Below are 26,111 nucleotides of genomic sequence, written 5' to 3'. Positions count from 1 at the left end.
CAGAAGGCTTCTTTCGAACGAAGAGAAATTAGCCCCACGATTTCATTATGTTCCAGTGTTTTCCATTTCATAACAGCAATACCAATACGCTGCTCCACGCTATTGTGATACAGACGAGGAAAGAAGCAGAAATCAAACTTGAGAGAATAGAAAGACTTCTATCCTCTCTGAATCAAACAATGGAAACAAGCGAGAATCGCAATTGTCAGAGTTCAGAAAACAGAATTGCGTCTATACTTGGTTCTAGGTTATGGTTAAACTCTAGAATCTCTGGTCCTAACAGAGAGTTAACAAACAGAATGTTAAAATGTGAAATGTAAAGTTGAAGAAACGCAATATTTTTAACAGCAATTCATACTTTTAACTTACAGTTAATTAACACTATGTTAGGTGCATTTTAACAAAGGTTGAAGAAACCGGGCCATAATGTTATATTATTTTTATGGATTCTTACACAATTATATTTAGCCTCACGATTCTGATGGTTAAATAGAAAATAACAGATCGACAGGACAGAGAAGACAGAATTTCAAAACAATTTTAATAAGCGTGCCAAATGGAGCAAGAAGCAAGACTGAGACCATAATAAATCACCTGGACGTTAGACATTGAAGGATAAGGAGAAAGAGGTGGAGGAGGATAATGATGATGATGATGATAATGATGATAGTTTTCAAGTAATCCTCAACCATTGCCTTATATCTACCTCAAACTTTCTGCCAGTCCACAAACACAATCCGAAAGCCTTCGAAAATGACTGACAGGCAAAAATTATTCCTACAAAGTTGTTGTATGAATGAATTGATTGATTGAAGATGAAGGGTGAGACAAATAAACGCTCACTTAGGCCACCCACACAGATCGTCTATGTTACCTCCAGAGATGAATTTTGACGTGGACGATGAATGGACAGTAAATTTTGCTTGATGTCCTCTCACCGAAGAACTGGGATCTCTCATGTGCCGCAAATCTACGACACAAATGTATATATTTTTTTAAAGTTTGAATAAACATACGTGAAAGAAAGCTAGCATTAGACAGCCTCTGCTAAGATTTTCTTGAGACATACACAACATTTCACAGCAACATGCTCTTTGCATGTTATTTCTATTGTACCATAAGTGAAACTAAACATGTTTGAAGTTGTTCATCTGTCAAGACATGTCAGGATGTAGCGAAGGTGTCATTATGATGTAACACGATTTGAATGAAGTAAACAACGGAAGACAGAATTTACACCATCTTAAGAAAAATGACTGGTTTTCAATGTTGAGCACTGAAAATAAAGTCGCAAACTGTTTGAGACAAGTGTCGGCTCATTTCTTACTCCTTTTCAATTTGTGAACTGCATTAATAGGTAAGCGCTATTATTATACACAGAAGGCTGTGAACCATTGAGATTTTGAATGAACATATGATCCAACTGTTTTTCACGTAACATCCGCAGTAGTTGTTATTGTAGTAACATTCGTTTACAAGAGTCAACAACGAAATAATGATAGATCTCGACATATATGCTTGTATTAATGTTTTTTAATGAACAATGAATGGTATATTTAGTATGCAATAAGTAAATATCCTACATAGGCCAACTGCTTACTTTTTCCATGCGATAAAAGTCACACTTAGAATATTTTACCTAATATTAATCATCTTTGGTTAGCACTGAAGTCAGGATACTTGATCCTGAAAAATATGCTAACAAAAATGTTCATTAAACATCTTCTGAAGATTTAGGTGAAGCATGGTTTCAGAGGTACGTTATGATTTGTACATTTAATTTATCAAAAGATCTACGAACGAAGATAAAACTTTACTTTCTAGATGAAAGAATGTTTTCAAGTGTTGTTTCAAAATTTTGTTCATAAGATCGCTCAGGGAATCTTACAAACATATTTGTTTACAAATATTCACGGGTACAATTATATAATTTGTAACTTTTTTTTTTTAGATAAAAGAATATATGTCATCAATTCTTCTTCTCCTTCATTATCATCATCAGCACTACCATCACCATCACAATCATCCATTACATAGCGTTTTAGGCTTGTTGGCTTGTTCCCAACTTCAAGAAAATTATTGTAGATATATCTTATATAAAATAATAGATTATTGAGAAGTCTATTGAAACATTTGAGAAAAAGGAGAACATTTTGATAGTGAATGGCTTGAGAGAGAGCGAGAAAGAGAGAGATAATTATCTTACAGGACTTTTTTATCCAACCTTTGCATGAGGAATTCTATATGAACTGATCATATTAATTTAAATTCGTAGCCCATAATCTATCTCATAATTAAGAGCAAGGTATTCAGATTATAATTCAAAATTATAACACAGCAATATGAACAAATAATTGACCAAATTTTTAATCTTTTTATAAGTCAACTGATGAATTGTTTAAGCTTATAAATTGAATTAATCTACTTCATATGAATTGTATAGCTTAACGAAAATAAGTTTGTAAATTGAACTAATTTGATTGTATATGTTTGTATAGTTTGACTGATGAATTGTATATGTTCTTAAAATGATTACTAGTCTGTGTAGTTCTACTGATGAATTGTATATAGACCTACTGTAAATTGAATGGTAATATGTATAGCTCAACTGATGAATTGTTTATGATTATAAATTGAATTAATCTACTTGATATTAATTGCACAAATTTGTATAGCTTAATGAAAGTATGCTACTTTGTATTGTATATATTTGTATAGTTTTGACCGATGAATTGTATATGCTTTAAATTGAATAGTAATCTATATAGCTCTACTGATATTGTTTGTGTTTGTAATTTGAAGTAGTTTGCATGATATGTATTATCAATTTCTGTATATCACAACTGGTTGAATTGTTTATGCCTTAAATTTAATTAAATTGTTTTGTATTATAATATAGCTCAACTTATGAATGATCGTTTGCGTTTGTAAATTTAATAATCTGATTGGCTATGTATTGTATACTTTTAGTAGAGCCATCGATGTAGCTCAGTCAGCAGACTCGCCGGGCCGCTGATCCGGAGCTGCGTTCGGGCTTGGGTTGGATCCCCCTTTGGACTTTGGTTTCTTCGGAGGTTTTCCCCAGCCGTGGGACTGAAGCCGGATGGTCTATGGTGAGTCCTTGGCATCAACCCCTTTGATTTGATTACCTGGTTGGGTTTTTCCGAGGTTTCCCCCACCGAAAAGGCAAATGCCGGGTAATATTTTGGCGAATCCTCGGACCTCATCTCATCTCACTACATCTCGCCAAAATGTAAAAAAATTGTACAAAATTGTAAAAATTGTAGAAAATTACTAAATTGTAAAACTATAAAAATTTGTAAAAATTGTAATTTTAATATTGTAAAATGTTGACATGTTCCACATCTTAAAGCTTCATTGCTCATGTAAGATCTATGGAATAAAATAAATAAATGAATGAATGAATGAATGAATGAATGAATGAATGAATGAATGAATGAATGAATGAATTCTACGAAAGTCCAAATGAATGCTAACAAAATTATGGGAAGACCAGTACTCATGTATGGTAGTGAGGCATCGTCAAATAGAAAATAGAATACACAATGAATCACTTCAGTCTATATGAAATTTCTTTGAAAAACTGCAGGCTACACATTCCTAGACAGGAAGATTACAACAATAACAGACTACATTAATCAGTACAGGACGAATTATTTACAGTGCATCAATAAAATGGACAAGATCAGGAGAACTAAAAAAAAGTTCTCCATTATACCCCTAAAGAAAAGATCCTCAGAAGACTACCAAAAAGATGGCAAAGACCATAAAGCTTCTCTTCCCTCCAATATCAGACTGAACTAAAACTTAAAACTGAGCTGATGTGTCAATTTAAAGTATTCCAAGTTCAGTTTTCAGTTATGCTTTCCTGGAACACTTAAAACTAAACTTAACTGAAAAGTCCAAATTTGTGCTGATGGCTGAACAGTGGTTGACAAGGATGCATAAAATGAAGAAACTGAGCTGGAATTGGATACTTTGTGTTCTTTTTGGTGGACGAATTAACAGATCATGAACATCATTCTGCAAAAAATCTAAAGTATATTCCATGTTTGCTAATCATGGTTCAGAGGGAACTTAAGTAGTTATTGTTGTTTTAAATTATAACACGCGTGAGATAGGGTTTGTTTGGTGTTATACCAGCAATATTATACGTAAAAAGATAACAAGCAATAATAAAAATACTCTTCACTGATGGGGTTATGTTGGCTTTAATAGTAGACCTACAGTTATACCAGCCATTTGGTCATGCTACCGTATTCACTTGTTCAAAAATCAACTTTTTCTGTCAAAGAGAGCTAATAGAATTATTAAAATTCAGTTAATTTTTAAAATGTGAATCTTATTTAGCTGGTCGTTCCAATTCTTCGCCGAACTTCTTCTAATAACGTTTCTTCTCCGTATTTCTATATTCGTCTTGAACATTATATAAAAATTCGTTTTGGCGTACAAAATCGATATTTTTTTCTTCTTCAAGACATGAACATTTTCGTTTTCCATTCATATTGTTGAAAAAACGCAAAACTTCTATAACAACTTACTAGAAGGGAAAAATCACACCCAAATTGTGAACTGAACTGAAAAAAATGAATGCCACCATAATTTTACTCGCCTAGATTTCTGTGGAAAACTTAAAGTTCTAGTGACAAACATATAGATTCAGGTGTTAGTTATGTTCCGATTATCTTAGTTCAGTTAAGTTCTAGTCTGGAGGAAAGTAATGGGCTCGTTCATGGTCACGTGACCCTCAACCTAAAAAGGTTAAGTTCACATTTAAGTTCAGTTCAGTTAAGTTCTATATTCAGATTGAAGGAAAGCGAGACTTAACAGGCCACCAGTCCTAAAAAAGAAAAGAAAGATGATTATGATGATGATAACGATTGCGATCAAATTTCGTTTATCTGCCTCGAAATCATGAATAACGTTTATTTTAACTTCTAAGTACCACTTCTGAATGTCTAATATTTTCACATTTCTCTTTAGAACCAATTTGTCTAAAATAAAACCAAATCACTATCTGTACGAAAACGACGATATTATCTGATTTCATTGATTAGTATGATTATCTGTTTATTGTCTCAAATATGATTCACAGCAAATGAGTCTGACAATTACGAAGTTATTAGACACGTGACTAGTGATGATTGAAATAATGCGACTGTTAAGTCAATCCAGCAGGAAATATACTGATGCATAAACCGGTAAAAAGTACTTTCATTAAAGTTTGAGAATAATCGAATCGATAATGACATTCTAGTACATAGCAAACGAGGAGATTACAAGAAAAATTACGATAATCGAAAGTTATATTGTGCACAGATTATCAAAACTGTAATGAATAACAGATGGCAAACCACTGGATTAAAATACTGTACACTAAGAATTTTTTTTTCTAGCCAAAATTAAATTAAGTCCATTTTTTACTTGTAGTTCAGTTCATGAAACGGAAGACAGCCAAGTAGTTAATTTCACTATTGACCAAACTGTTTCAATATACAGTCTGACAAACCTGGGGACTGAAGGTTTCGTAAGCACATCATAATTGGAACTAAAATAAAAAAAATTTACTTGTGATCCAATACACAGAAACAAAAAAAAGGTAGTATAATACGTACTATAATAGTTCAAATTGCATGCTATCAACTTAATAGTACAAATTTTGAAGACATAAGATGAGTTATTTACAACTTTGTTTCATACCTTCTCTAGTGAAACTGCCATTTTTTGCAACATAATAACATATTTCATTATGAATGTCAACACTTAATATAAAATAAACTAAATTGTACAAAAGTCTACCTTTTGCTTGCCTCCTTCTCTTACAATCAAAATCCAATCTTCGTCCTTGCAATTTCTTCCGATGGTGCTGAAAAACCATAATATAACATGTAAGAAGTATAATAAAATTATAAATCAAGATGTGAAGATGAATACAGAGAGGCTGCTTCCTGCAACTTCCTATTCTTTTGTTGCAGCACTAGGAGCTGAGCATTTAACATGACGACCAAGCAGGTTTCCACTTGATGAGAAACAATCACCAATATTCACTTTATAGGCAACTCAAAAACATGATAACTATCCGAAGTTTGGTGAACAGAAATACAGTATCTCTTATTTTTACCCTGAGTGATGATGTAGTCTGTAACCCATTTTATCAACGTAGTACCATATCACATCATGATGGAATGAATTATATCTTATACAGAGTGTTCTGAAAAAAGGTCCCAATATTTAGAGAGGAGGTAGTATGCATCAAAACAAGAAATAAAAGTCCTACAAACATGGGTCCTAAAGTTTTTACCTTCTGAGAAATAAGAAAATGTTTACCGTCACTGTAAGAGCAGTATATCTTCCATTGTGAGCTCTTTGACAAGAAACAAATAAAACAGAAAGCAACCATTTGTCATCACGTATAACAGATACGAAATTAACTTACCTGACTGGACAGTAATACTACTGCAGTAGTATGATTATGAACTCTAGCATACTGTCTGCTTAGGAGTCCTCTTGATACAAACACAAACAAAGGTATGCTGTGTAATACACAGTGACAAACGATTGCATTCTATTTCTTCATTTGTTTATTGCCAAACAGCTCACAGTGGAAGGTATGCTACGTTACAGTGATGGTAAATGTTTGCTCATTTCTCAGAAGATATTAATTTTAGGACCCATATTTGTAGGACTTTTATTTCTTGTTTTGATGCATATTACTACATCTCTAAATATTGGAACCTTTTTTCAGAATACTGTATTATTTCATATTTAATCTTTTGCTTTTCATGATAAAATATGTCAGCCAATTGAGGTATATAGCTAGTTTTCAATGTTTCCAGGTATGACCACGACTTACAAAATTCTACTCAATTTCTTAATTAAGGACATGTGTAAGGCAGAATTTATTATCTACGATTACAGGTGATATGCGAGAATAATGAGAAATCTACAAATTTTTAAACTGTTCATATTTTATGACATCGTAGGGAATTTACCAAGAACTAGCTAGCAAATCCATTTACACTGAAAGTTGAAGGTGTATGTAAATACAGTAAAACCCCGATAAGACGCTGTTCAAGGGACTTGGTGTAAACCGCACATTAACCGGGACCGCATATTAGGCAGGTATAGGGTATACTAATTTTGATTTATATACAGTATCTATTAGCATTTTTCTTTATTGAAATACATGATTCATGAAAGGTAATATAGTATTACTCCATTATGTAATTACTGTACTTTACGTCAAAGACATTTACAATATGTACTGTCCTTAATTCTTTCGGAAAAAAAAAGTCATTTATAGTTGTTTGGCGTGTGCGTGTTCTCCAAGTCCTCATGTTTACCACACTTCAGTTTCCTGCGATTATATTCTCCCGACGACGTCGCAACTGCAGTGATTGAGTCGCGATTTTTTTATTATCGTTCTTAATATCGATGATGGGATTCCTAATGCATCAGAGAGTTGTTTCTGAGTAAGAGTACTGTTCTCATCGTACTTTCGTAAGATTTCCAATTTTTCTGACACAGAAAGCACTTTTCGTTTAACACTCATTGTAATCACATTCACAGACACTTCAATACACTAAAGGACAACAAACTTCCCTGCCCAGCAAAAATTTCCATAATTTTATTACGGCCGAGTGAGGAATGCTGTTTGAGAGAGAGGGTTACAGTGTATTCCGAATCTCACCGGTCTGCTGGCATCAATGACGTCACGTTGCAGCAAAATTAGGAACAAAACTGCTGGAAGGATCGATGGCTGTCATGGCGACTGTACAAGTTGTTGTCTGTGCTATGCTAGCAAAATTTTGCGAAATTTTCGTACTCCCATCTCGTTCAAAGAAAAGATAGCATAAACAATTTATTTCTTGAACCGGTAGAAATAACGGGTCCGTTGACATGTTCGCTCATAAGCCATTAACATATTGTTTTTACGTTGTGCTCATTACAAACAATACAGCAGAACTAAAGCAGAACACACCGCCATGACACAACAGTGCACGATGTCATTCGTCTGCTAATTCCCGCCCTATAGAAGAACCAATCAGATTCACTGATGGCGGCTGATGGAGACTGCCACCACCTCTGCAAGCTGATGGCACCGGTGCGACACCGGTGGAGCATCAATGACGTCATCGGTGGAATTCGGAACACCGTGATGCCATCGGATTGCTCACCGGTGAGATTCGGAATACGCTCTTAGCAAGAGGGTGGGGTATTGTAGTAACTGTATGTAGGCTTTAACCATGCAGGTCAGGAGTCGAACAAGAGAGTGTAACAAGAGGGTGGGGTATACTAAGGTATGAAGTATGAAGGTTTAAATGTGCAGGTAAAGGGTCGAATACCAATACTTTTCAGGTTAATGGCACCAGTGAGTTCAATGACCAAGATGTTTCATTGCTGTTACAGTACATTGCTGGAAATTACATCGAAAATATTTCACAAAAATAGCGTATTATGCAGGACTTGAGCGCAACAAACGGGGTATTTTATAAGGCGTTATATATGAAATGTGCAGGGACCAGACAAAAAAAGTGTATTACATGGGATAGCGTAATAAGTGGGCGCTTCTTATCGAGGTTTTACTGTAATACAAAAGTCTTTGAAAATTTTGTTGCCTACATTAGTCAGTTGAGTGCTGCAATGCTCTTTTTTGTATGATTAACTTTCATATCAAAGGAAGTACAGTTAGAATTTTCAACTATACACGAGTTCATGGACAAGCATGGTAATGAGACAGCCAAGAATAACGGCAGTCAAGAGGTTAGATACGAATGAAAAGGAAAAGTAAAAAATTGTACGAGAAAATATGTTTATATAGGATGATTCAGAACCTTTACATCTACACCAAACTCGGAGGAATCATAGGTCTCGCATAGAGGATCATTTTTTGTCAGACAACCCATTTTCTTCGACGTGTACGTGTCGTTTAGGAAATATGTACCCCTGTTCAAAATACATCACTATGTACAGTGGTTTGAGTGAAAATGTTTGCAATGTTCAACCGAGCCACATCCCCTTTTCCTCGCTCCTATTTGCATTCTGTGTACACTAAGTTCACAAGAACAATTTTCTTTAGAGACAATTAATATTAGGTACCCTCCACAAAACTGGCTTCATTTATACACCGACAGATCCTTGATCTCCAGAGAACAAGGTGCCGGTGCAGGTGTTACGTGTTGTCTCTTCTCACTTTATAGATCTCTTGGATATGGAACAACAAGTTTTGATGGTGAAATCATTGCAATAAGTGAAAGTCTCAGGAATCTTCTATGCCACATCAATAAATTTAAGAATGCAGTTATATTGTCAGACTCCAAAGCAGCTATTCTATCAATAGTCTCTAAACACACACCTTCATCTCAAACAGCAGAAATAATTAAAATACTCTCTCAATTAATATCACTCAATAAAAGAATTGTATTCCAATGGATACCATCCCATTGAGGAATCCTGGGAAACGAGAATGTGGATGCTTTAGCAAAGAAGGGCAGCACTGCTACTTACAGATCTGTTACTAAATCTACGTATTACTCTGTGAAAAGATTTATTAAATCTACATACTTAGACTTTAACAAACAAAATTTGATAACACAATCTCAAGGGAAAAAATGGAACTCTCTGCATCAAAATCCACAGTTAATTCCCGATTTACCACGGAAATCGTCTGTAGCTGCATTTAGATTGGCAACAGGCCATGATTGTTTGGCCAAACACCTGCATATAATTGGAATATATCAGTCCCCTAACTGCCCATTGTGCAACTCAAACCAAGAAATGGATTCGGAACACCTCAAAATCTGTGCTTCAGTGGCTGGCCATGATAATATCTTTGAAAAATATTGGAGTGCAAAAGGTCAAATGACTTTATTGTCAAACACCTGGCATTAGAAAACAACAACAACAAGTTCACAAGAAAAATTCTGAAGCTGGCAATGCTGTAATTTGTTTGTTATGATCATATATCACATCAACATCCACTCCTCAGCATGCCTCTTGCCTCTATGCCCACTGTGTCTTGTTGCCAATTACCTGATCCCTGAATGGAACAATTTACCTTTAGATCCTTCAGAATACAAAGTCACTGCTCATGGAGAATGTACCCTCCACAATGCAAAGGGACATGTGGTTCCTGCATAATAGAGCCTCTCCACATATCACTTTACTGTGAGAACATATCCCAACAAGACCTACAGAGAGCAGTGGATAGGGAGACGAGGACCCACTGAGTGGCCAGCACGATCACCCAACTTAAGGTCCCTCAAATTCTTTTCTTTGGACACATGTGACATCATCCCAGTTGACACCAGAGAGTAACTGACTGTATGGATACACGTTACCTTTGACCAAATTCACCAGAGACCGCACATATTCGACAGAGTTTGATGGTTAATGTTACGATAGTGTCATGAATACAATCCAGTTTAGAGTGGACACTTTGAACACCTGCTGTAAATGTTATGTAGAATAAAGTAAACTATACATTAACATCTGCCGCAAACTGTATAGACGTAAATTTTGTGAGCTCCTAAATGACACATCAGACAAAAATGGGTTGTCTGACAAAAAATGGTCCTCCATGTGAGACCTACCATCCCTCAGAGTTTGGTGCAGAGGTCTTGAATCACTCTGTGTAACAGCTTAATGAGTAGAAATTTTGCAAGCATATCACACATTCATTATCATGAAGTAAAGTATTATTTTAATATTAAAATATCTTTCTACTAAAATGCGAAATGGAGAAGTTCATAGACTTAAGTCTGCTTTTGGTTTTCTATTTTTTTTATGTTTGTTTTCAACACTCAATTACTGTTCATTATTTAATATTTATGCAGTGATACAATTCTGCTCATAGATCTCCAGCAAGAGATTCGTATCTTCAAAATATGCAGATGTCACAATATGCATTCAACAATATGTGATGATAATAGTTGATAATCCAGCCTGTGGAACTAGTTACCAAATTTTAAAATAACTCTACCTTGATTCTGGCTAGTACTGCAACAAATAAATCACATTTACATTTATTTATGGACATCAACCGTATCATATATATATATATATACATATAAGGAATTTATTGAAAAATTTTGCTTCTCTCATTCAGGGGGTTGCTATTCGCAAAGCACACCATAAAATAAAAGGACCTGACAATATACAGATTTAATGTGTATAATTCGAAGCTAGTTAAAAACTGAGTTATTTAAAAAGTAAACTAACCATGTTATCAAATTGACTAGAGATGTCGCCGTGTAGGCTAATTTGTCCGCGAGATGCACAGATGGTGGCGGAAGGGTGGAGCTTACAGCCTAATCAAATGAATGTGGGCTACGCGTGTCTGAGTGGCTGTGAACAGTATTGGGGAGAGGAGTGTAGAAAAGGGAAGATTCCCATCGCTATATTATAGGCTCAAAATGGCTTAACTCTGAAGTTCTAAATTTCTCTTGTGAAAATTTTATTAAAGTGACTTAATTCATTCTTTCTTTATAGTCTTCAAATGCTATTTCAGTTATTAAATGCCATTCAGTTATACATTTTTTTTTCACTTGTGACCTACATGAAACGTATTAATGAAGTTTAATTGTACTTGTAAAATCTATATTAATTATATAATGATAAATATAGCCATGCAGTAATGTTAAATGGTTGTATTTATGAAAATATGCATCAAATTCTGTACATTTTATGAGAAGTAAGGCTTTCATGGTATTTGGTTTGTGAGGTAGATTTTGGGTTTTAATCTTGTGTTTATATTTTATTTCTCCCACATTTCAGAAATACTTGAATATTCCACCTTCTAGGTCATTTCACTAAAAAAAAATCCACATAGATGCAGATTCTCGAAAAGCGTATTTAATTGAATAGCTCAAACAGCGCAAGTATGAAATCCAAAGCCATGAAATGAGTAAAACTTTGAAATTATACTGTATCTCCATATTAACAGGAAAAATTAAGAGTTAAAAATAAAAACTGTCATTACCTAATAGATCGAAGGACTAATGGACTGGTCGACGCACCACATTTCCATACCATGATTTTAGTATATTTGCAGCAGAACACTTGCTTTTTTTTTTTCTCGAAAAATGAGGAAGTGCAGTATAACTCAATGAATATCAACATTGTGAACAATGTAACAAAATAAAATGCAGTTCGTTAATTTACCATAACTTCTTTCAAGTCCTTAGTTTGCAAATGGTGTAGAGGTTCGAGGAAGTTCTGCTTGATGTTATCATCCAAGGAATACTTGACATCTGCCATTTGTTTCATCGATTCTCCCATTTCGACCAAAGCCAAACCTGAAACATGTTATTTCATTATTTACAATGTGAAAAGAGGACGTAAAAGAAACATACCGGTATGACGTTTGTAAATTCATTTTCTTATGACTACTGATTTCACAGATCTCAGTACAATAATATTTATTTATTTATTTATTATTTTTCTAATAATTGTAACATAAAATATAATATATACAGAAAAACTTTAGCTCGCCCCTGAAAGAGTAGAACTCGTGCTCAAAGGCGGATTCCTGAATTGAAATTAATAATTATACAATACAATTTGTCTTATGTCTACTGTGCAATTATAGTATATAAATTTAAATTTACAATTTTTCAATTTTTATAAAATCCATACATAACTTTTTAAATTTAATACCAGAACTATTAGAATTGACAAGATTAGGATATTTAAATATAAATTTGTTACATATTCTTGGGCCTAAATTACTACTATGATTAAATACTGTAACAGTGTTGCATTTTGGTTCAAACAATCTTAAAGAATTCATACCTTTTATTTCATAACTATGAGAATACAATTCAAAATTATTTCAATTTTTATGTATGAATTTTATTAATACAATATAATAAATTTGTCTTACGTTAAGTAAATTAAAGTCTAGAAACAAATTTTGAGATGGAAAATCAATAGGTTTAAGAAGACATATTTTAATTATTTTCTTCTGTAATGAATAAAGTGAATTAAAATTGGATTTAAATGAGCTACCCCATCCTATAATTCCATACATAATTACTGATTGAAATAAAGTTAAATATATTGTACGTAATAAACTTATTGACAAGTAATTCCTCAAAATACACTATTTTACGTAATTTATTACAAAGGTAATTAATGTGTTGATTCCATTTTAAATGATTATCGAAAATTATGCCTAAATACTTAACTTTAGAGGACTCTTTAATAATCGGACATTTACACTGTATAAGACAACAATCAGAATTATGCAATTGAATACTTAATATAGATGTAGGAGGTTTGTTACATTTTTCAGATAATGAGAATGGAATAATTATGGTTTTATTTTCGTTGATAGAAAGATAATTTATGTCAAACCATTTTTTTTATTAATTTAAGTCCATTATTTGAATTATTATATGCATCATACCAGGTTTTTCCATCAAAAAGTAAAACTGTGTCATCTGCATAAGAATAGTGAACACCATTGTACATGCGGCTGTATAAGGCTGAAACACAACTTATCCTTGCCAATCGCTACGCTAGACGATTTTAGCTTCATCCATAATCACGACTCTGTCCTCCACAGTGTCTTTGCATTCTTTGTTTTATATCGTCTTGCCTGCCTCTTCTGTATCGCCTTATCACAGTATTGCCACATCCTCCATACTCACCTAACTTACAATCTATTAATTTTTTCCTATCTTCCAGTGTGAAATACCAGCTTCGTGAATTCAGATTCCCTTTAAGACGGAAAGTAACCACAGCTGCAATGAATGCCTTTTGACCAATTAAAAACAAATCAGGATTGTTTCTAGCAATCGCATCAGTGATGACAAAGTGCAATTTAGTCGCACAAGATAACTCTGAAAATAGTTGTGACAATTTATGCACGGAGTTCAGTGACTGTACTCTACAAAATTATTGACTCTACTATACACAATGTTAAAAGACATGGTCTGCAAGAACAATGTTTTTTTTTAATCTTTGGCATTACAATGCTCACTTACCAAATACACTATCATCACCAAGTTTCTTTCCATACGTGACCATACAATCACCAAGAACTCCTTCGGGCTGTGGATATGTAGCTGCTTTAGCCTGACCACTAAGTTTTGAAATCCCTTTTACAGCTGCCATCTTTGCTCTCGCTGTTGGATTTGGCTGAAGGAACTCTTTCGTTTTGATTTGTAATTCTTCTACCAGTTCAACTGTGACATCTGTTTTCTGAAAATTTATAAGAAAATTATATTACATGGATGAAATTCATGTATACTGACACAAAACTGTTGCTAGTAGACAATGAAATCAATACACGATTACATTTCTTTGACACCACATTACACACTGTCACTCATCTGACTCACAGAACTCAATAATAGCATTTATTTGTCACGAGACCACTATCATTTTCTCTAATGTGATTCCTACTGTAAGGTTTTTGAAAGCAATAATAGCAGACTATTAGTGACACAACCTTTACATTATTACCCTCACATCGACCGGCCTGGTTGGCAAGTTGGTCTAGCGCTGGCCTTCTATACCAGAGCTTGCGGGTTCGATCTCGGGTCAGGTCGATGGCATTTAAGTGTGCTTGAATGCTACAGGGTCATGTCAGTAGATTTACTGGCATGTAAAAGAACTCCTGTGGGACAAATTTCGGGCACACCGGCGACACTGATATAATTTCGGCAGTTGCGAGCATCGTTAAATAAAACATAACATTAACAACATTCGAAACAAGACATTTTATTTTTTATGTTAAATGTCATCTCTGAAACACATTTGATACATGTACATTTATTACATTTGTTTTGCAAGAGGGTGAATTAATGTAAGCCGAAATGAAGAATGTTGGTTTTTGTTAAAATATTCCAACTATTTTGTCCATAACTGAAAAATAAACAAACACATCCATTTCAGAATATTTGTTAGATAGCTATTAAAGACATCTTAAGACATATGTCTTTAAAAAAGTGTGCATTATGAATGTGACAAATTTAATAAAATATATTCTAGACCATGTAACAAGTCGAACAGTAATTTCAATAAATCCACTATTGTAACATTATGCATCATATTTATCCACTCACATGTCTTAAAATTACTCCATTTTAGCTTTCTCTTCTCCTTTCAACGCCACAATACTCTGTAAATGTAGTGTAAGTAGTTATGTAGCTCAAGTTATTCCCACATGCACCATGAAAGATTAACTATTGCAAAAATTAATTCAAAGGACAGAAACAAATTTAGGTGGAAAAACTGAGAAAAAGCTAGTTCCAAATGAAATGATTAATATTTTTACTACAAAAAAAAAATTATTTTAAACATAAAAAGAAGTTTCATAATTACTCCAGTTTGTCTCTTCCTGACATTATGAAGTTAGATGGTTGAACTTCTACTTCTTTACATGTTCTTTTTCTTCTTCTGCTACAGAGTGATCTAAAAATTGTCTAAAACGCTAGTAAATCATGCATTATGGAGTATGTCGACTCTGTACTGATTTCACAAAGTGGCTCCACTCTTCCCAGATCTTCCTGGTTGTCAACTCCCATCCCCAGACTCTAAAACACTTATGCCTAATAATTTTACTATTTGTGCCGTTCACATGGATTAATAAGCAACTTGAAGCAAGTATAAACTTGCATATGTTGACGAGCTTAATCCTCAGGAGTCAGAAAACAGTTTTCACGATATAGATGAATTCATTCAGGGCATTGGAAGACTATCGGTATATGCAAGATATTTTCTTCATTTTCCCATTGTGAATGCCTAGAATTATTGTATGTATGTATGTATGTATGTATGTATTTATTCACATTGCAATGGCTATATACCCGGTGGCAGTGGTAACTAATTACACTCAATAATGACAATAATAAACTTGTTAATTAAAAATACACTTAATAATAATACCAATAATTAATAATAACAATAATAATAATAATAATAATAATAATAATAATAATAATAATAATAGGGAATATCCTAAATTAAATGAAGCACTATCACTTAAAATAACATTTAAAATAAATCTAATTTGTATCTTAAATCTAAGTTCGAACTAAAACCCACGAGTATGATATGTTCATATCTGCACAAGTACCTTTCAACATTACACTCATTTCGCTGTCAACTCACTCACTGCACTGGAACTACGACACATTTCACTGATTCTATCCTGATTTCACTAACACTTCAAAAACATTTCACTGTTCAAATACTTTGCACTGCCACTATAAACTATAAAGCTTCCCTGACAGGAACACATTTCACTGACACAACACACTTCACTGACACAACATAATTCTTCACTGATACAACACTTCAATAACAAAATATCATTTACATCCTTTACATACTGTGTACTGTGTACTATTAGTAATAGTAACAATTTCTACGGCCTTAGGTCTTTAAATGAGAAATTTAGCTTTTATCATAGCTGTTCTTCAATAAGATACAAAATAAATATTAATACATGGGAAGTGAAAGGACTTCTTTTTGGCGCTAGGGGAACTTCATTTAAGTTAACCAAAACCATTCTCCTTTCTCTTAAATTTTCTAATGAGGACATTAACAAAATTTATCTAATGGTATTGAGAGATTCATTATCTATTTTACACAATCACTTGTATAATACTAAGTATTTTTTTTTTACTTCATTTCATTACTCTTCAATGTATTTTCATCTCATGTTTCTCCGAAATCAAATTGTACTTTATTTTTAAATTTATCATTGTTCCGTATTCTCTCCGCAATCATATTGTATTTTTAATTTAACCTCTGCTTTGTATTCTGGATCCTAGTGGTCAGCCTTAGATTTCGGCCAGATGTCCCAAATTGTGGAATTTGTGTGCTCTGAACCCAGCATTTGTGAGATGGCTGGTAAGATCTCTGGTCCAACAGAAGAGAATGAAGCGTCCTTTTGGCCAAAGCATCAGGCTCTTCGTTACACATGACACCAGTGTGTACGGAAACCATACAAAGTGGATTTTATTATGCCTTGTCAAATGACATAGGATTTTCTTCGATTCTTCCACAAGCCTAGAAGTGATCCTAAATGGACATAAGATTAATGAAAGCAAGTACAAATGAAAATGTTTATTGTGGACCAGCCTTAAGACGCATTCAGATAGACGGGCAATCTTTACATCTTGTTTCTTGAAATCTTCTAGCGAATTTCGTTTAGACTTAGATAATATTTCAACAGCATCAGAAATAGCCTATAAGTCATCACCAATTAGACAATTGCACCTTCAATATCTAGCTTACCTATATTTAACAATAATGAGTGCTATTTTGGAACTGTGATGCACAGAATTTACTTTAAATCTGGAAATTTCGTTTTGACTGTGTAATATGTGTTTTTTTTTTTTTCAATGGCTAGGTACGTTAAAAAAATCTTCATTAACCCATTTGTCTCGTGGTTTTCCAATGTCGGTCTCATTCAGAAGTGTTGGATAACAATGGACAATGGCTAAGGTGACTTCTGTCCATTAACATATAAAATAAAGTTTGCTATATTTAATAATAAATTATTTTCCAACATATTATTGCATATAACTGGTTAGTTGATACGTTTAGGACATTCATTAGGTAAAAACTGCATATTATTATGTAATAATTATTATTGTACTTACTCTTTCCATATCCATGAAGTCTACATCCATTTGCGTTCCTTCTGCTCCCCCCATCTTCTCCGTCATGTACTGCAACAAAAGAAAAAATCACGTTAAAAATAATGTTATTGGCATAAAAATGCCTGTATTGGCTCAAAATATATCTTACGAGTGGTGGGGAAGTGTTTGTTCGAATTACTTACGAAGTGATGGTATAAACATGTTGCTCTTCCAGGTGTATTTTGAACTATGCTACAGTTGGACATGGATATAGGGAAGAGTGCCTAATAGATTGTTTTTTTATTGCTATTCATTTCAAGATAGAATAACACAGACTTTCAAGTTCTCTGCGTTTTCACTTACAAACATTTTCTTGGGAGATGCATTTTAAATTAATTTTAAAAGCTAAATAATTTATTATTATTATTATTATTATTATTATTATTATTATTATTATTATTATTTGGCGCGTAGTCTAACAACTAGTATGTCGACTTTCATGTCGAAGACCTGGATTCAGATACCGAAGAGTCCATGTGGAATTTATGGTGAACAGTGTTTGGTTGGGGCGGTTTCCTCCAGTAGGCTTACTCCTGCTTCCCTTCAATTACAACTTCAATAATGAAATATAATCATGGTGTGAAAGATAGGTGCACTCCCACTTCCCTTAAGCTGCATCTACACGGTTCGATTTTCCATGCGCGTTTGCATGCGATCTGGGAAAATAATGAAATAATCAATTTTAAAACGCGCGTTCAATTAAGATGCATGAAGATTTTGTGTCTACATGGTGCGCCATTTTGAAGGTCATCTTCACTACGTGTATATTATATATCAAATATCAACATTGCATGCATTGCTTGAATGCGTAAAGTTGAAAGAAAAGTTGAACCGTGTATATATATGCACCTTTATCTATCATGGACAATATCAAATACGGCACAGTTCCTACAGCTTCTGAGAGTTATTCCCGCGAGGGACACTCGATTTCAAAATTAATAACAATAATAATATAGATATTAATAACACAGTCTACTATATACAGTCGCGAAGCTCAATACGTAGTAAATATGCAAACATGAGATAGTTGCTCACCACTAGAATCGCTAATATCGCCTCATTACAGGCAATGTAAAATAGTATCGTCACAGTCTATTGTTTCTAGCACCCTCAAAACTCAAGCTTCGTGACTGTGGTAATAACTATATGATAATAAATAACATTGATCAAATAAGCAAAGAGAGGACATTCTCATATTAAGATGCAACAAAGATGAAAGGGAAACTAGTCAAAAAATAGCTAAAGCCTTGGCAAAAGAAATCAAGAAACTATGGTCACAGAAGAAGTCCGAATCATACCATTAGTTGTATCATGAAACGGAATGATAATACAGAAATAATAGTATTTTATGTCTTTTGGTACCTTTACATCTATATTTGAGCCGCTGAGAGCAGAAGTGGTGTAAGTAAAAAATGGGTAATAAGGGTTAAAGTAAACATTCTGTAAAATACAGCGCAAAGTAGCAATTAATATTCAATTTATTTAAACTATTTGTAGTCGGTGGATAAGACGAAGGGCATATTAACTGCTACTTTGCGCTGTATTTTACAGAATTTTTACTTTAAACCTTCTTACCCAATTTTGACTTACACCACTTTTGCTCTGAACGGCTCATTTGATTCCGCATCTCCTGCTGGTCATCCAAATTTCTTCTTCGTATACCGTAGAAAGCAGCGAGCTTTTCCCATGGCAGTTTTGACTCATCCCTTTTTTGAATTAAATGCCTGGAATTACAGCAACGTATCTCCAAATTTGGTTGCCGTAATACTAAGGGGTTCTTGAACGTATTCGACAGCCAATGATGAGAAGATGCATTGTAGGCTACGAGCTACTGATGTACTGACATGTAATCATTTGTAATTTGTGTAGTGCATTTGTTATGTGAAAACATCTACGCATTTGAGTTGTAAATAAAGGAGAGATCAAAAGAGTGACTTCAACAAAACAGTAGTTATTTCCTCGTTCCACGCATCCCATCCCGCAAACGATAAAAACACAACTGAATAATAGTCATGGGTGAAACCGTTTCCAAGATTATGTATCTTTGTACTATCGCAGGATAGGGTTTATAAGTAAAAGTTGTTCCATTTGACACCACCTATCACACCTCAAATTTTGTCACACACTCACCCGAACACTCTGTATAACTAGGTCACGCAGCGTATACCGAGATGTGGGCAGCAACTCTCCTGTGCAAAGCCAGCGTTTTCGCGAGTTATGTTATGAATAGACCTCGGATTTTTAGGCTCAGATAGGATAGGTTGCAACAATTTTATGTAAGAATCCCTAAATTTATGCAACACGAGAAACTCTCGAGCGATGATATTGCCTAAAACTAGGTACATTAAAGAACGTACGTTTCAGCCTACGCTAAAAGAACCTAAAAATCCGAGGTCTACTTATGAACAGTGGCTAATTAACACCTTGTAACGGCAACAGATAATCTACTGTCTAAGATCCCATTATTATTATTATTATTATTATCATTATTATTATTATTATTATTATTATTATTATTATTATTATTATTATTATGCAGCAGCAGTAGCAGCAGTAGTAGTCGTAATAATCTAACGCTTAATGACATTCATAATTCAGTCTTTGCCTCGCTAATGACAGCCTTCCAATCATTCCGATTTAAAGCTTTCAGTCTCCTTGTTCCCACGCTGGTAAGGTCCTACTGTATAATATCTAGACATTTTATTTTCGGCCTGTCAATTCTTTTTTTAACAACTGGATTTTCATACAGAATAATCCTTGGAATTATACTGTATCAAAAATTTCTAGAAGACTCTGACAAAATGATAAAATGCACTTTAAAGGAAATTTTACAACTCCCTGTTGATCTTCCTAACAATATGGTTTACAGCCCCAGAAAATTTAAAGGTTTAGGACTTTTCAGACCTCAATGAGAAGCAGTTCTGCAGCAAATTAATGCTTTGAAAACACTATACAAATCAAATAATACCTATATTCTAAATACCAGAAACCCAATAGTTAGAAGCAAACACTGCTTAACCAGACTAAATTTAACATACGATGACAGTCTCACTAACTCCCGAGACGGATTTCTTGATTCAAGGAAAGTGAGGGCTACGCTAAGAGATCTAAAATTTCAGAAATGGAGCATGCTTTCTCAAAAAGGGAAAGGAGTTTCCCTTTTCACGGAACATACTGCCACAAACCGGTGGATCACTCATCATGAGCGTATTCCGAATCTCAGCGCTGAGCAACCTGATGGCATCACAGTGTTCAGAATTTCACCGATGGCTTCACCGGTGCCATCAGCTTGCAGAGGTGGTGGCAGTCTCCATCAGCCGCCTTCAGTGAATCTGATTGGTTCTTGTATAGGGCGGGAATTAGCAGACGAATGACATCGTGCACTGTTGTGTCATGGCGGTGTGTTCTGCTGTATTGTTTGTAATGAGCACAACGTAAAAACAATATGTTAATGGCTTATGAGCGAACATGTCAACGGACCAGTTATTACTACCGGTTCAAGAAATAAATTGTTTATGCTCTCTTTTCATTGAACGAGATGGCAGTACGGAAATTTCGCAAAATTTTGCTAGCGTAGCACAGACAACAACTTACACAGTCGCCATGACAGCCATCGATCCTTCCAGCAGTTTTGTTCCTATTTCGCTGCAGCGTGACGTCATTGTTGTCCACCGGTCCGGTGAGATTCGGAATACGCTGCATGAAGGACTGAGCTGTAGTGAATGGAGGGATGCTATAAAAATGGTCGCTGTACGCGCTATTCCGGGCATATCCATGGACAATAACCGTTGTCGCCACTGCTTCAGTGAGATAGAAACTCTCGCCCACGTTCTTGGACATTACGCAATGCCAGGCATCACAAAGTCAGATCCGCAATCGCTCAAGCTCTTCGCGATAAGGGATATACCACCTATGAAAAAATCCATGGTCTATCGGAAACAGGAAGTTGTCGGCGGGTTGATATATTAGCCTTTAACACCACAACAGGCTATATAATAGATCCTACTATCCGCTTCGAATTGAATACAACTCAACCGGAAGATGTCAACAATGAGAAGAATCAAATTTATGGTCCAACTGTTCCTTATTATTTACATATGTGTAAGTTACAAACCATTGAAATTATTGGGTTATTAGTGGGTGCTAGAAGCACTATTACATAAGAATCTATTAATTTCTGCAAAGAGTTCAATCTTGAATCCTCTTTGGTCAAGTGTTTCTTTGATAGCTCTAAAATATTCAATCTATTTTCTGAGAAATCACATATATAAAATAAATTAATAACACAATAATAATTATTATATTTCTCACGAAAACATTTTCATAAAATTGTACATATTTACTAATACTTGTATATTTGGTATACTTTGTCCTTCAGGGCAACCCCTATTTTAGGGGAAGTATTTTTATAATAATAATAATAATAATAATAATAATAATAATAATAATAATAATAATAATAATTCTTATTAAGTGTTCCAGACATTCAAATCTTCTGAGTTTAATACAATAACAATACTGATACATGCGTATAAATTTTGAAGTTCCATATAATTTCTAATTCGCCAATGTCCCTGATCACATACAGGCCCACACACGTTTCTTTTCCAGATATTAATAACAATAGTTGTAATAATATTTTAATGGCTGTAAGTACCCTTATGTCCGTTTCTTGTGAGAATTTTGAACAAAAATAATATTGCGTAATCCCCAATTCTGAGTTAAAGTTTTTCAAAATAAATCCTAAACATTGCATTGGAGGGTAACGGGTGGGAACTCTCTGCAGACACAGGAACTGCTAAGGGTCCCTACTCCAGGGTTAGCCTACGGAAAGTCTGGATGGGACTCCTTGTTGTGGTTGAAACAACCTATCTTGAGGAAGGAAAACCTCGATAAGAAACCCACGGAAGACCGGCCTACCAAATCACCCAAAGTGTGTATTTTATCGCTCTAATTATTGAAAATGAATGCCGAGTGAATAAAATTATGAATTATGTAAAATTCAGCCCATTAATGATTGGGTAAATATTAGAAGGAATGAATGGGACTAACATGTAAGCAAAATGGACTACGACAGGCTAGTAATAACAGCAAGAGATAAATCGCCTATAGGATAAAGAAGCGTAAGCCGGCCGAGAAAGAGATGCTCTGACAGAGGTTTGAACAGACTTTAATGGTCGGTTTCTGGTACACGTCAGTTAACTCTCAGTTACTTAGCTGCTCTTATAAATTTAACTGCACTGTTAGCTTTCATGAGTTTCTGGAAAGTTAAATGTAGATTTATCAGTGCTTGTAACTAACAGTTGAGGTAACTTCAAGTTCAGTATCTATTGTCGTCCACTAGTATTTTGTTAGTGATTTTTAGTTATTTATAGTTACTTTTGTTTGCAGAAGTTTTCAGTAATAATATGCTGATAGGTACACAGTGAGATCTGCACTAGTAGGTGCAAGACTTCTTAATTAAAGACCGTGTGATATACGATAGTGTACATGTACACTTCCAACTCAATCGTAATATGATTAAAAACAATAATTGTTGGTATTTGGCGTGATTATCGAGGTAAATAATACTAGTGGAGAGAGAGCTAGATGTAACTTCTGCTTCAAAACTGCAACCGTATTCAGCTGTGGTGGCTATGGCAGGCATATTGATAAACATGTTAAAATATTTTACATTCGCCCATATGAATGCTTTCATGTATTCAAATGAACTTTTCAGAGCCCGAATTGCCATTGGCATTGGTAGAACACCCAAAAATAAAATATTCCTTGACTGGCGACATACAATCTGAAGTCGATGACAAAAATTAAGCTTGAGATGTTCGAAATTGTCTTTATAAACACACATTATTATCGTAAAATGTCATAGAAAGTAAAACATTTACCGTAAGTTACATAAATAAAACGCCAAAATTTTAAAACTATACAGATAATATAGTAAATTAATTTATTGCAGTCTATATTATTATTTAATATCAGTTATTATAGTTTACGAAACAGTAATGCAGTAGCGTCGCATGTCGGTATTTGTTCGAATCAGTACTAACAGCCAGGTAACTACAGGCTGAGACACATTTACCAGTTGAAGCACAGATAACTGTAAAGATGACGATAACTGTTGTTTCGGAAACTCATTTTAAACATATAAGCATGTTAAATCATAGATAACTCTGTTTGTACAGGTAACTGTCTTTCCAGAAACCGGGCGTAAGTCTAGTTTCAAAAAAAATAAGTAAGTAAAATTTTAAAATAAAGTAGAAACAAGAACATTGCACTGATTTTGTTGCACTTTTATAGTTGTCATTTCTGTCCAATGACATAAAATTCTGCAAGTAAACAATCTCAGATACTTATACCATTATTTTATTTTGAAATTATTTTCATCACGGAATCACAAGTGGATATTTTCATCCTAATGTGTTAGTTGTTACGTTTAGTTCATGCTCTCCAGTTCGTAATCTTGACAGGCTCGCCTCATCGTAGTATTGACTGACAGTTTTCCATTACAAATACGTCGAGCCGGTAGATTCCTTTAGCCTCCTGCGTGAAGAATGCGGGTCTACAAAAAAGATAACTTAACTCAGTGCTGTGCATAATGATGCATTCATTGCAGTACACAATGAAAATATTTCCGAGGTGGGAGGATTCCTTTGTTAGTGCCTGTTTGGTTTATTGATTACCGGGCGGGGTGAGTCCCCGTCGAGAAATAGGTCACAGGGACGGTTTGTGGGTTGCCTCCTCCCCAGTCAATAGAGCTCAGTGAGAGCGCCTCTGTATTGTAATGAACGATTCTTGAGAAACACGCTGTGATGTTTCAGAGGAAATACAAGTCAGCTTACTTAATACCCTAAGGGTGAAACCTAACCATTTTTCCCCTATTACTACATATGCTAGTGGATTATAGTGATTTTCTAGAAGTCAGGTTGAATTTTCTTTTACCAACTTCGTTTCGAATTTCGGGTACTGATAAATACTACAACTGGCAGTTATTTTCTAACTGTTATGTTGGCAACAATAGCTTCGGTTTGCAGTAAACTAAACTGATGAAAATGCAAATACCTAGGCTTATGAATTAATAATTAATTAGTAATATCGGCATTAATATTAATATCAATACACAATTCAGTTCTGTTTCGTTGTGATTCCAATTCAACTCTATATTCAGGTAAGTGTAATTAAATACGAAATAACTTATAGCTCTACTTCGTATGAAACATGCATGTAAGTAATATATCGACATTTTAATGAAATTTTTTCGTGTTTAGATTTTTATTAAAATGTCCAAGAGAGAAAATAGCGTGGTAGTGACTTCTCCAAAAAAGAAAGTGCTTGCAAGCATTTTAAGTAAGCTATACATTTTAAAGTGGTGTTCTGTTGTCATTTCACGTGATCAAACTACATTTTTAGGTTAGGTCTCGTCAATCGTAAACTGTTTAATTAAAGCAACTAATTTCATGCTGCCAGACAAAATAAATGTTAATATTAGATCATACTAATCCTAATTACCAACATAATATGCGAGAATTCCAGAAGGAAAGTACACTATTTCATAAATTATTCAATCATGTAGAAAACACCTCGCAACATAAAGATGAGATGTGGTAAATAAGTAAGACATGTAGTTACTGTTAATTACTGAATTATTATTATTATTATTATTATTATTATTATTATTATTATTATTATTATTATTATTATTTCAGTACGTAATATTGTGTTTTTTCCCTCTTTAGTGATAACTGGTATTAGTTGGCAACATTGAAGAGACGGCCAAATTAAATTTTTAGGAACTACACTTACGTGATCCTCACTTTAGATACAGCACCAAAATTACGTTTCAGTTAAAATCAAAACAGGATTTCCAAAGTCAAAGTGACAGGTTTGCGCGTATCAACGATACTGAATAATTACTGCTGAAGTGAAGCTGGGGTCAGGTTAGTGACCTTTCACGTGTCAGATTTTATTACGGTCACATTACAAGGACGCAATTGGATGTAAGTTCATAGGGTCGCAAGCGATTCCTGGTGACCCCTTAAAACTTATACGGATATTCACAGCGGGGTTTTTAGTAGGGTGCGCCAATCCCTGCCTAGCACTTATATCTAACGGCAATCTAAGGACAACACAAACACCTAGGCTATACATACCAAAATCCCCTGGTAGAATCGGGAATCGAACCCAAAACCTCCTGGTTAGGAGCCAGCGTTGGTAACAACTATTATGCCAAGAGACTGAACGGATGCGGTTACCATCGTTCAAATAGTCGTGCTTGTGTTACGTGTGTGGGTCTTCGGTTTAAGCATAATTACAGACGCTCGAAACGGAATGTTACAGTCGAACAGTTACGAATTTTTAAATGAGCTTCGAAGAATATCATAAGAAATGCAAAAATTAAAAATTCGAAACCATGAAGTGAAGAAATAATGGCCTTTT

At 34.3% G+C, this 26,111-nt stretch overlaps 1 protein-coding gene across 11 annotated transcripts in view; it reads right to left on the bottom strand.

Moving 5' to 3' along the window:
• Window positions 1-26,111, bottom strand: part of EndoA (SH3 domain containing GRB2 like, endophilin-A) — a 392,332-nt gene that overhangs the window by 54,859 nt on the left and 311,362 nt on the right. For 8 of the 11 annotated variants that reach the window (XM_069840236.1, XM_069840238.1, XM_069840233.1 and 5 more), the window contains exons 3-7: window positions 17,640-17,708; window positions 14,010-14,226; window positions 12,184-12,317; window positions 5,821-5,887; window positions 875-970 (exon numbers count right to left, since the gene is read on the bottom strand). In XM_069840236.1, the coding sequence (XP_069696337.1) occupies window positions 875-970; window positions 5,821-5,887; window positions 12,184-12,317; window positions 14,010-14,226; window positions 17,640-17,708 (583 nt within the window). The remainder of the gene's footprint in view (window positions 1-874; window positions 971-5,820; window positions 5,888-12,183; window positions 12,318-14,009; window positions 14,227-17,639; window positions 17,709-26,111) is intronic. The other 3 variants (XM_069840239.1, XM_069840241.1, XM_069840242.1) reach the window with 1 other exon arrangement.

The sequence above is a fragment of the Periplaneta americana genome, chromosome 11 (assembly GCF_040183065.1).
Source record: "Periplaneta americana isolate PAMFEO1 chromosome 11, P.americana_PAMFEO1_priV1, whole genome shotgun sequence".
Lineage (NCBI taxonomy): Eukaryota > Metazoa > Arthropoda > Insecta > Blattodea > Blattidae > Periplaneta > Periplaneta americana.
This window is presented reverse-complemented; position numbering and strand designations above follow the sequence as displayed.